Genomic DNA, 12,716 nt, shown 5'->3' with positions numbered 1-12,716 from the left:
TGGTACAGCACTGAAACAGGGTCCCTATCCTTGGGGTTTTACAAGGCCTGGCTGGGTAAATCTGCAGCAGAACTGATCTGTTGATCCTGACAGTCCTGCTCTGAGGATCCTGGTCCAGGTGACTTCCAGGGGCCCCTTTCAAGCTGTACCTTACAATTCCATGATGAATTTGCTCTAATTCCATTTTTACTTCCTTTGTAACCACCCAAGTGCGTGAGCTAGTGTGTGTTGAGTTCTACACAAACATTAGAAAATAGCATTTTTCCAGAGGCACCTCTTTTGTCCTGCAGTCATCAACAATGAAGAAAATCTCATTTATTCACGGTTATAAAAGTACTGTAGTTAGGTACCACTAGTTATTCTAAAATAATACATCAAAATACTCTAATTCAGTTAATGTGTAATATGCTGAGTGTGTGAGACTCTTAGTTTATGTTAAGGGCTTCTTTGAACAATTTAGGCAAATTTCCTCTCAATTTCTCTGGGGGTGGAGGAGTGTGAGGGAAAACTTTTTTCCCTTTTGGAGGGAAGAAAGCAGAGGCTGTGCTATCAAGCATCCTCAAAATGCAATTTAAAATGTCAGCCACTATGGCAACAGCTTTGTGTTGTCTTCTTTAATAGGAGTAATTATTGTGCTCGAGCCAAATAATGAGTAATTAGAGACTGTTTATTTTCAAAGCTATTTCCAAGGTGGAAAATTGTACTGCTTTTTCTTTTCCCCCCACTTATTCAAAGTGCAACTAAGTAATGATTCTCAGGCCTTGCATTTCAGATTGGTGTTAAATGTGGTTGAGTCTGGTGTTGCTGCAGAACTTCACAGAGACAAACCCATGGTGGGAGGGGGTGAGATGTCCAGAAGAAATAATTGCATGGCACACAAAGTGCAATCCTAGGGCTCTGGACAGAAAGGATTTCTGGCACAGACCTTCTAGGCAGAATTTTACAGTCTAATGAGTTTGGGGAGTGGGTGTTTGGTTATTCACCAGTGCCAGGGTCCTCGTGGGTGCAGCCTCAGGTTCCCCCAGTTTGCTCTGACAGCATATTCCTGCTAAAGGAGTCTTCCCACACTTAGGGGTGGAGGAAGGGTTGGTTTGGATGAGTGATTCCACAGAAAATTCCTTGTTTGGGCATTTTGTTTGTTGTGAAGGTTGGTTTCCCATCTGATCTGTGAGTTGCAGCCTCCCATTCCCTCCACCAACACGAAAGGGACTGTGAGGGACAGGAGTGAGGGTGCAGGATTGTCCATTTCAACACCAGCCCACAATTAACTTGAATAAAGTCTAACAAAACCTAAATCTTAAAATAATACGAGGTCTTATGAGGCCAGGGACTGAATGACAACCAAAATCTATGAAGATAAAGCAACTAACCTACTCTGCATTTTTTTAAAGAATCTTTAGAACCTTTTAAGAATCTTAAGTCCAGCTTTGCAAAATCCAGGCTCCCTTCCTCCTTCCAAGTGGGTAGTTCATGGTAATCTCTTTAAATGTGGTTTCAGCAGTTATGACTAAGATATGTGAAAATAAGAGATACAATTTTTAGTAGATGGGATCACTTCCAATCAGGCAAGACTGTGTCTGTATGTAAAATGTGCCAGAAATCCAGCAGGACAGTTAAAACTGAGACCTTCATGAAAAAATAGTCAGATGTGTCATGGAAGTGGAGAAGTGAATTATGACTGCTTCTTGCCTTAATTTTGTGATCATATTTGGAGCTGCTGGGTGAGTTCTCCTGCCCCAACACTGCTGATCCTTCATGTCCCTGTTCCTCACTGACCTTCCTCTCCCCCACTCCCCTTTTGTGGACAGCTGTCACCAGCTCTCCTGCCTCACCTCGCCTTCCTGCTGCATTTTCATCCACAAGGCTGTCTGTGCTGCTTCCCACACTGCTCCTTGTGTTCAGGATGAAGTCCTTAAAGGTGGCAGTGAAGCTGATGAACCTTCCTGCTGCTCCCTAAGATGACAACAAACACAGAAGATTAAAGAATCACCCGAGGTGCTTTTCCAGTTGTTGGAAGTACCAGAAACAAGAAAAAAACTGGGTGGATGTTGGAGGATATTTAAATGGCTATTTTGGAAAGATTAGTGCAGAGAAAAAAACCATGATCCAGTGGTTTGGGCTTTGATTGAAATGCCTGTTCTCTCCTAGGCAGCCTGTGGAGATGTGGGAGAGTCACGTTCTCCTTTTTAGCGGGATTCTTGCATTTGTATTGCAATGAGGAATGCGGTAAAACACGAGGGAGAGGGACCCACAGATACTTTTTTAATGATGTCTGTAGAGCTGATCCTTTCCCTTCTGTACCCCCAGAAGCTGATGGCTCTCCCGTCTCGGAGATCGAGGGCCCTTTCACCACGGCAGACGTCGCCAGCAACTGCGTGTCCAGCGTCTCCTTCCACGAGCCCGTGCTCTGGATCGCCTCCTACGCCCTGATGAGCCTGTGTGGGATCATCCTGCTGGTCCTGCTCGTGCTGCTGCTCATCCCTCCCCGCTGCCAGCACCGCTACACCGACAACGACGTGGTCAACGACGAGTCCTCGCTGGTGCGCCACCGCTGGAAATGAGCTTTGGCTCCCAAAAACTGGCTCAAGAGCAGGGCAAAGGGCTGTGCCAAGGGGAAGGAGCCGATGCTTCCTCAGTCCTCCCTACAAAACGCTGTTGAAAATCCCACCAAATATCCCGCGTCGTGACTTTTACAGCTTTATTTTCTAACGCCGGTTCTGAACCAAAGCACTGTTAACCACCTCTGAAGTGCTCGGTACTGGATTTGCTACTGCAGTACAAGGAGCCTTTATGCTCTCTACAGTACCTTCTTAAAAAAAAAAAAAAACTAAAAAAAAAAGTTAAAAAAAAAAGATAACCACACCATGATGTTCTTCCACTGTCTGAACAAAATTGCCCATCTCTCTTTCACAAAAAAAAAAAAGGAGCTGTCAGTATTTTCTAACTAATCGAGCCCTGACTGTAGAAAAAGAGAAAAAAACATTAATAATCTTTCTTATTAATTTCATTAAATGAATACTGCTTTCTGTTTACATCAGCTTATTTTGAAACTGTGCTTATGGTGTGGGGGAGGGAGGAAAGTCAGGCAGCAGAGAAAGAGCAAGGGAGATCAAGAAGAAATTTTGGTGTGTGGTTTCCCTCCCTCAAGAACACTGCTGCCACTTGAGAGGGTCACCCTCCCTGAGAGCTGTAACAAAATAGTCCAAGGTGGTGAAAACTGGGAAACAAACTTGTTCAGCCTTAGAGTAAAACAAGACTACCTCTCTTAATTTACAAGGATGCTACCACTGGTCAGAGTGTGGATTAGAACTGGTCTTGAAGCACAAAGATGCTCCATACAACCAAATGGAACTACTTGGCTTTGAATTTTTTGGGATTTTATAAAAATTAATACTTCATGATTTTCCACTTTGGTGCACAAAAAAACCCCAAAAACAGCAACAACAAAAAAAACCTTTCAGTTTCCCCCCCTCATGTGGAGTTTTGCTGGGTTTTTTTATGAATTTGATATTTAGAAAAGGCTGATCTGCATATGTATGGACAGACAAGAAAGAAAGGTCTGTGTTCTACTGTATTTCTAGAGAGCATGTAACAGAAAGAAAACCAAATAAGAAAGACAACTCTTTTTTTTTTTGTTTTAATTCAGCTGAGCTCAGCAACCTAGAAATTCAAAGAAGTACCTGTCTTTATGGACAGGCTGTGAAGTGAAGGTCTTTTTGCTGGCTTGTTTTTCAGCTTGAGGTGTTCAGTTTGGCATCAATCAAACAAGAAGTGTGTGTGTCCAGGCTGAAAACAAACACGTGGTGGGACTGGAAATAACAGTGGGAGAGAGCAGGGCAGAATGAATTTGATCAGGCTTCCATTCTGCAAGTGCAGATCATCATGCTGGGGTCAGAATGAGGCATTTTCTTTGCAGATAGGACAATTTTTCTTTTCTCTAGTTGCAGGCTTCTCTGTAACACTGGCCTAAGTGTTTGGATTGGAAAGATAAACAGTGCTAGGCTGAGGGTTATTTTATGTATATAGGAAAAGGAAAAATATTCCTTTGCATTTTGATGGCAGAGCAGTTTGCATATCTGTGGGAAATGAGGGGGGAGAAAAAAAAGCTTAGTTCTGAATTTCCCAGTCCCTTGCCTAGACAATTTTCTGCCCAAATCCCCTTCATATAGCTCTGTGATTCACACTGCCTCTGCATCACACTCTGCATGGAATAAGGAAAGATTTTTGGTTTTTTTTCTTCAGGAATGGTGCATTTACAAGGTGCACGTCATGTGTGTGAAAATAAAACACTGTGGATTTTTTTTTTTAACTAACTTATGTCTTTCACGTCATAACTGGAAGTGCCTGTGGTTTTCTTTTCAATTCTTGCACTTTCAGATTGCTTGGCTCAGTAGAGTAAAATAATTGATGCTGTGATCCAACGTCTGAAAATGATTTCTTGTGAAATTTGGAGTTGGAAACAGGAGGAGATTTTGAGTTTGTCTCCTTCTTCCTCTTCCTCTTAGTTTTTAAGAGGAGGAAAATTGTGAATTACATAAGCCATAGAGCTTAGCTATTTTCTCAGTGTTCTATTTTCCATATCTCTTAATATCTTTTAATTAGATATTATTAATATAGGGATGTTGTCCTCCTGGGTTTAATTTTACACATAACAAATAACTTCAGAGTTGTATTCCTTCTTTTTCTACAGCATGACAATAGAAGTTCTGCTTCTGTCACTTGTTTCAAACAGAAACATGGTATGGATTTTGGATGGATGGTGTTAAACAATAAACCCTCCTTCAATCCAGAAAGTAAAAACAACTTGTATGTTCTTAAAAGGTTTCATCACTGCTCCCCTCACCACGAAGAGTTTTAGGAAGGAATTTATTGGGAAAGGTTCTGAGTAGGCTTTTTATGAGATTTCTTCTGAGTTGGTGAACAAAGTCTTCTCAGTGCACTGGATTTCATATAAAAGATTTAAGTGTTACCCTTTCCCTTTGAATGTCCTTGGTCAAGATATTTTAAGGGAAGCACTTGAATGAAGAGGAGCAATAACCAAGTAGCACAAACGAAATGCTGATATATTCTTGAGTTTTCCTGGCATTCCTTCACACTAAAAACGTGGCTCGTAGTAAAAATGCTGTGAGTGACACCTGCGAGCAGCACAAACTTCATCTGGGCTTGTAAATTGATACTTACACTGGCAGAAATTCAGGTGAGCATTGCTTTGTTGCTCTGGCAACAAGGAGAGCAGTGGAAACCCTGGAGGGTTCGTTTTTAGCCTACAACACATTAAGAAAAATGATGCTCTCGAGCAGTTTTGTATGGAAGATGAAACACGGTGATAGACTACACTATAACCAAGTGTAGGCACTTGGTAACTCATAGTGATCCCTCCCTCTGATATATTTCAAAAAATATACATGTTGTGAGATATATTATGCTCCTGTTAACCAACTTCAGGTGTAAAAATAAACCACACCTTAAAAATAAAAGGAGGGAGAAGGAGTGAAAAGAAAAAACAGAGCATTGAGTAAAGATGAACTGGAAAATATTTATTATGGAAGACAGGATGCCCCAAATCACAGTGCTCCAAACCATCCCTTGTGAGAAATATCAATATTTCTTGGTCTCCTGTGATGGGGATGTAACAGCAGGTCCCAGGGAAGTGTCAGAAAGCTGCATTCCCCTGGCTGCAGCCTCGCAGGTTATTTGATACCATCAGTGCAATCACCAGAGATTTGAGCCTGAGTGGTTAAACCTGAGCCCAACCCCAGGAACAGGTTAATTCTACCCCGCTGCCTCTGCAGGTTTTAGAAATCTAACCATGTTTTTTTTGCTACAATTTAAATGCTGAGGGAAACAGATGAAGCATTTTAATAATAATAATAATTATAATAATAAGGCTTTTGTTCAGGTGCTGCAAAAGAAGTTAGGTGGAGGGAGTTGTTCTGTTTTTAGGTGAAGGATTGTGTTTAGGATGTGCATGTTGAATCGACCTAAATGCAAGGTATCAAGGGGTTTTGGTATCTCTTGTGCTCAACAGCTGTAAAATTTATCAGCTAAAGTCAACCTCTGAGTACCCAGTTCCTTGTTGTGTGTTGGCTGCCTTTGTCTTACTGAAGGATGAGCATTTGTCTGCCAAGCTTTTTCTTTTAAATATTAAAAGGCTTGTGAGAGTTGCATAGCACAGCAACATTTCCAGAGAGAGAGAGATATCCTTACATTTTCCAGTATTACAAAATTGTTGTGCTGCTGAAAGTTTCTTTGATTTCTGCAGAGTTTTCCCACAACTGGGCTGGTGTTGGTTGTCATATCCTCATCTCAGACATGAATATAAATAGCAATATGAGCAGAGTAATGAAGGGTGTTGTTACAGTGACCTGTGGAGGTGTAAGTAAAGGGAATTACAGAAAGAAAAATAAATAGGATGCCTTTAGCTTCATTAAAAATTGCAAGAGCATAACAGATTGATCCTTTTCAGAAAAGGCTGTACTTTTTACCAAGACATTAGTTCCTGTCAAACTTGACTTTCTGATTGATAAATTGTTCATTTCTGGTTGCTGAAGTCCTTGCTGCTGTTGAGAGAAGGGAAGACAGGTTGGTAATGGTATAGAGCAATCTTGTGAGCCAGTCAGATTTGCTGGCATTTGAGGCTAAATGAGATGCTAATGCAGCTTGTGAGTAATCCAGCATGCTGGTTATGGCTCCTGGGGAATGCTAGCAGAAATACTTGGCTTCAGCCAAACCCCTGGGTGAGATGGAACCAAAACACAAAAGCCACAGAGAGAGAGCAGCTGCTGAGAAGCTGCTCTGGGTGCAGCATCCAACAGCCCCATTTCCTTTGGCAAGGCTCCACTTGCCTCAATATTTTGGAAACCAGCACTCCAAGGTGCCTTTTGGTGCTCCTGGGAATTATCCACTCCCAGGTGATCATCTTTAGGTAGGAGCTGAATATTCCAGCTGCTGAATATTCCCCTCTCCATGAACCAGTGCACACAATGCTGTTTCTCACCCCCAGCAGCAGGAGAGGAAATCACAAAACGTGCTGGTGTCAGTACTGTGCAGTACTAATAGAATAATGGATTGTATTTGGCTGGACCTTTGTGGTCAGGTAGTCTTTGAAATACTGGGAATTTTACATTAGACCGTGAAGGCACACGCAGAATTTCTTTTGAGCTAGCCAAAAAGTAAAACACAAAATGTAATTTTTAGAATTTAAAAAGAAGTAGCCCTCAATAAGTACTCTCTTTCTTTTTTTTTTTCCCCTGATTGATAACAATCTCTTAAAATAAATATATTTTCGTATAGTTGCTGTCCTAATTAGTTGGTTGTAAATCTGATTTGTCTTCTAGGCCATTCACCCTTTTTCATTCCCCCCCCAAAAAAAAGTTGCCAAAAGATTAAGATCTCCATTTTCCAATTTCAGCTTTCTAACAAAGGATACATTTTTCTTGTTTATACCATTCACAGAACTGTTTTCAAGTAGTTCCTTAATGCTTTAAAAATCAACTGTAGGTTGAAAATACTTGCAGTGCCATTAGGAGAAGAATTTAAGCCAGAACTTTACCTGTGCCAATGGTCTCTGAATTTTATTGTGTGCCAAGAACTCCTTTGTGCATTTGACTACATTCCCTGGCTTTTCACATCCCACTTGGAAACACACCCTGGTCCTGTATATTCTCCTTTTTCTCCATCCTCAGGAAGTACAGGGTGGAGAGGAGGACCACAAGGAGCTGTGACAGCTCCATCAGTGACATTTTTGTCCTAAAAACAACTCCAGCTGAGCAACTGAGTTTGCTCTGATTTTACAGCAATGTGTATTTAGGGAAAACACTTGACTAAAGGACATTGTTTATAATAATCCTCTCATCCCATCCCCCTCTGGTGAAGGAAATTTTCACAGGGCCAAGCCAAACCTGCAAAGGATGTTTTTTTATTGCTGTGTTTTCAGAGAGGGGCTGTAGAGCTGAATGTTCAAATGGCTGTATTTGCAGCATGGTTGTCCTTTGGAAAATTCTGTGATTAAAAAAAAAAAGAAAAAGGAGTTGAGAATGTTTAGAGGTAATAAGAAGACGACTGACAATTTCTTGATAGCACAAAGGTGTGGATTACTGCAATATGTGCTGGAAAAAATTGCCTTGGAAGCCAACACTCTCTGTGTGCATAAACTATACAAAGTTCAGTGTTTAAGACTTACCTGAAACAGGCAGTTCACATTTTTTATTGCAAATTTTATATGGAGATGCAGAGATCTTTTAAGGCTTTTAACACTACATTAACTGTTGTTACTTGATATTTATTCAGGAAGTGTGGAAAGGATTTCAACTTTAAGGAAATTACTCCAACTTATAGAGGCATTTCTTCACCTGTTGTTTTGTTTTGTTTTAATTAGACAATGTTTTTAACATTGACTGAAAAGAAAATGGGATCAAAATTTTGAAAAAAGGGGAATAGTCTTTCTAATTCAATCTTCAGGTTCTGTTAGGATCTCTATCCCACTTACTATCAAGCCTCATCACTCAGTTCTCCAAAACTTGATACTTTGTACTTTCAGGTCTTGCCATTTTCAGATACAACACTATGTAAAAAATCAGATTTTATGCTGCATAAAATAAATTATTAATTCTTTCCACCTATGCTGTGTGTCTTTTTAAATCCTGCTAAGACAAACTTCAAAGCTGATAAATTATATCAGTCCAAATTCCCCCTGTGACTCTCAATTCCAGTTTTTGGCTGTAGCTCTGCAGGGAAAGCAGAGCTGCTGTAGATCCCATCTGACCCTGGCAGGAGGGGCAGGCAGCCAAGTTTAGCTCCAAGGTGATTTTTTTTTCCCCTTGCTTATTCCCAAATCACTGATTGTTGCCTGGAAAGGCTGAGCTGGAACAGAGCAGAAGGGATAAAATAGGAATTTATTGGAAGGATTCACCTTGGGCAGTGCAAGAGCCTGGCTGGGGCTGCACCCAAATCAAATCCCAGATGGATCCTGGTCAGGAGTTTTTACACTTTTATCAGTTTTGGTTCATCCACACACTGGGGTCAATTGTCCAACCACAGCCCCAGGCTGTGAAGTCTCAGCCCCTGGTTTGCCCCTTTTCCCTCACTGCTGTTTCTGCTTTTTGGGTGTCCTTGATTCTCCAGCTATAAAGGAATTGTTTTTTCCAACCACCCTGTGAAGAAAACTCACACCTGATGTGAAGTTAGAGTTACACACTGAGCAGCAGAGAATCTGGAAAATACAAAAGCTAAAACCCAAAGTATCAGATATTCCTGCTTCAGCCTTTGGTATGGGGCAGAAAGAGCAGAGATTCACGGAGCTGAGAGGGGAAGCTCCGGGTCACACCTGGGGCTGTTCCTGCCCTGGGATGGGATGGGGAAGGGACACAAATCCGTGTCCCTCTCCCCAGTCCTTGTCCCAGTCCCTGTCCTTGTCTCTGTCCTTGTCCCTGTCCCAGTCCCTGTCCCTGTCCCCATTCCCTGTCCTTGTCCTTGTCCCCTGTCCCTATCCCAGTCCCTGTCCCCATTCCCTGTCCCTGTCCTTGTCCCTGTCCCCAGTCCCTGTCCTTGTCCCTGTCCCTGTCCATGTCCCTGTCCCAGTCCCTGTCCATGTCCCTGTCCTTGTCCTTGTCCCTGTCCTTGTCCCTGTTCCCATCCCAGTCCCTGTCCCGTCCCTGTCCTTGTCCCAGTCCCTGTCCCAGTCCCTGTCCCTGCTCCGCGCTCTTTCCTCGCCAGGTGGAGCCCAAGGGGCGTTCTCCAACTCTGGGAGCCCTTTCTGCACTTTCTGGTTTTTTTCCCGAATTCCCTTAAAAGTTATTTTCGCTTTCTTTTTTGAATATCCGACCTCAAAGGTCCTTAGCTTAGGGTCTTCTGATCGTTTCGCATCTCCCTCTTCCCTCCACCTGAACACCTCTTTTAAAATCCATTATTTTAAGCCCTGAGCTTTTTTAAGTCAGCACAGTGTGTTGATTGTATATGTTGTAAATTCAGGGTATTAGTTAAGTAAGATGGAGTACCAACTGTTTAATATTTTTCCTTCAAACCATTGCACGATCCTGTTATTGCACAGCTCTGCTCACAACTTTTCATTCTTTTTCTTCCCTAAACTTCCCTTATGCTCCTGAAATCACCATCACCTTCAGAGCACCCTCTGCACTCCAGGCTCATTGCATCCAGATCTGTACAACTGTTTATTCACACTTCCCTTTCTCGTCCTTGCCCATGAAAACCGCCCAGTTTAGACAAAACAGCTTTTCAGTTTTTGTGTAAATCACAAAAGTAAGAATTTACTGCAAGAATACAGTTTTTTTAAAACAATGATAGTGTACACAAATACCTGAAGGTTGGAATGCAAGTGCTCTGTATAATTTTCCAGTACAATGTGTAATTCTGATGGCCAGTTAAGCAGTAAACATTTACTATTCTCCCCTTTCTCCACCAAAACAAACTCTTTAAAAATAAATGGCCTGTGGGTTGTTTTTTCTTTTTCTTTCCTTCTAGAGGCTGACAAGTACCACTTGCCTATACCTTGACTCATCATCTGTTTGGCTAGGGAATTCAATAGCATTTCCCAAGAAATACAGATTGTTGAGAAGAATAAATACAGATTGTTGAGAAGAATACAAGGATCTGCACTGCCAGTGGCTACACAAATATTAGAGTATTGGATTTTTATAGCAGTTAGCTAGATGAGACTGCTTTCTATGAATAAACAAGGTATTGTGATTCTTCAAACTCTTTCTTTTCATGCACCCAGAACTGTTCTGAAGTACTCTGAGTAGGAATACTATTTACTTTTCCCTTGAGTGCTTTTTAATTGTAATTTTCACATTGCTTTCTGCATTCTTATTGAATGAGATTGTTTGTATTGTTGGACAGCTTGAACATTCTCCAGGCTGGTGGTTTATACTGATTTTTAACTGCTGATTTATTTTTGCTGATGTATCCATCTTCTATCTGGATGAAGTGCAGTTAAATATATTTTCCACATCCTTCTCTGGATTAAAAAAGCAGAAGAAAAATACACAAATTAGCCCCACCTTTGTGGGCCAGCAATGCCCCAGACTCACAAGCTTTACAGGTTTTGCAGCTTATCAGCTGGCAGTAATCCATGCTTGCTTATTGCCCTTTGTTAAATGATCCTTTTTTGCATATCTTGGGGAAGGTAACTTTAATCCTTTATATTCACAAAATAAGTGTCTAAAAGTTCTCATCTTGTTTTAAGTATTTGCTCCTGGGTTTCATAAAGACAATCAAGGTATACCAGAAAAAAAAAAAATAATTTTAAAAAAGGAGTGTGGGGGGGGGAACCAAAACAAACAAAAACCAGAAAAAAACAAACAAACAAAAATCAACAGTAATTTTATTACAATAGACATTTCCATCTCTATTTCTCTATGTTCCCCTTCAAGTCACCACCACACACAGGATGCTGATTTATGGCACAGGCATGTGGTGAATTATGAGTGAGTTAAACTATGGCACAGACACATGCTAAATTATGGGGGAATTAAATAATTGCTCTTCCACACTGCTGCCCCTGCTGTTCATGTGCATGCTCTTGTCTGCCCCAAGTCTTAGGTAAAATTAGACACCAGTTGCACATTCTATGTAGGAGATCTATTTTTAAAAGTTCTTGTGAGCTCTACAAGCAAAGATTTAGTCCAGCATTCTCTCCCTGTCTTGCAAACTCTGCCTCCATTTTAAATCATTAAATTATTTGAACTCATCCTGGCAGGATTGAAAATCCACTGCTGGCCATTTGTGGGCAAGCAGAAAACCCATAAATGAAATTCTTACCAGGGCTGGAATGACACTTTTGCTCATTTGTAAGTCAAGTGAGGTGGATGCAGAAAATCTCCCTTGGTGCTGTGGTTCAAAGGGCAAGCAGGAACTTGCTGGTGTGGTTTAAACTGTGTTAGACCATAAACTTCTTCTGCTGACTGGATTTTGTGATAAGACCCTGTAGATGCATTCACCTGCTCCATTCAGTGCCATTTCTTTCCTGAGCAGATTTCCTGGTCTGCTTATCACCAAAGGGTCTTACAGCCTCGCAGGAATTGAGAGTGCAGATTAATATTTTGTAAGTTTTTCTTGAAGCTTTCAAATTGCAGAATGAATGTCTGCAGGGTGAAATCAGAAATGATCTTTCACAAGGGTTCTGCACCCCCACATCTTTGGTTAATCACTAAAGAAAGAAGAGTCACTTGGGTTTTTTTGCAGATACAAAACTAGAATACCTGAAGTAAAACATTTTAGAATTTCCTCTTCCTGAGGCACTTAAAATCCCCTCAGCCACTGGATCCCTGGGATCTGGCAGGCCAGCAAACCAGGATTTGTAGCTAATGCTTGGGTGTAGTTCCGTGTACTTTAAGCAATAATGAAAAGTAAACTGCTACACTTTTCTTGTGGGTAAAAGCAGGTAAAATTTCATTTTTTCCAATAGACACTGATGGCCAGTGAAGTGTTTTTTTCACTGTATTGAGGTGGTGACAAAGTTCCTAAAGGGCTTAAAAGTTTTCCCTATGGAATCTACTTATACAATAAATTTATTTCAAAATTAACTTATCCCAACTCCTAGTCAATATTCCTTTCTTTAATAAAAATAGAGGAATTTTTCATTACCGCACAGTGGTTTGGGTTTAGAGCTGGATTATTGTTGCTTTAAGGGCTGGAAGTGCAGTCTTCAATAGTTTCAATCATTTATTAACAGAGGCATCATTTTCTGATATGCCAGC

The 12,716-nt window shown here is 41.1% G+C and overlaps 1 protein-coding gene across 1 annotated transcript in view; it reads left to right on the top strand.

The window, feature by feature from the left end:
* Window positions 1-8,617, top strand: part of BACE2 (beta-secretase 2) — a 52,390-nt gene extending 43,773 nt beyond the window's left edge. Inside the window, exon 9 of the mRNA XM_033052156.2 lies at window positions 2,308-8,617. Coding sequence (XP_032908047.1) covers window positions 2,308-2,561 — 254 coding nt within the window. The 3' untranslated portion in view covers window positions 2,562-8,617. The remainder of the gene's footprint in view (window positions 1-2,307) is intronic.
* The last annotated feature ends 4,099 nt before the right edge of the window (window positions 8,618-12,716 follow it).

This window comes from Catharus ustulatus, chromosome 2 (assembly GCF_009819885.2).
Source record: "Catharus ustulatus isolate bCatUst1 chromosome 2, bCatUst1.pri.v2, whole genome shotgun sequence".
Classification (NCBI taxonomy): Eukaryota; Metazoa; Chordata; class Aves; order Passeriformes; family Turdidae; genus Catharus; species Catharus ustulatus.
Note: the sequence above shows the minus strand (reverse complement) of the source record. Positions and strands in the feature narration are given on the sequence as shown.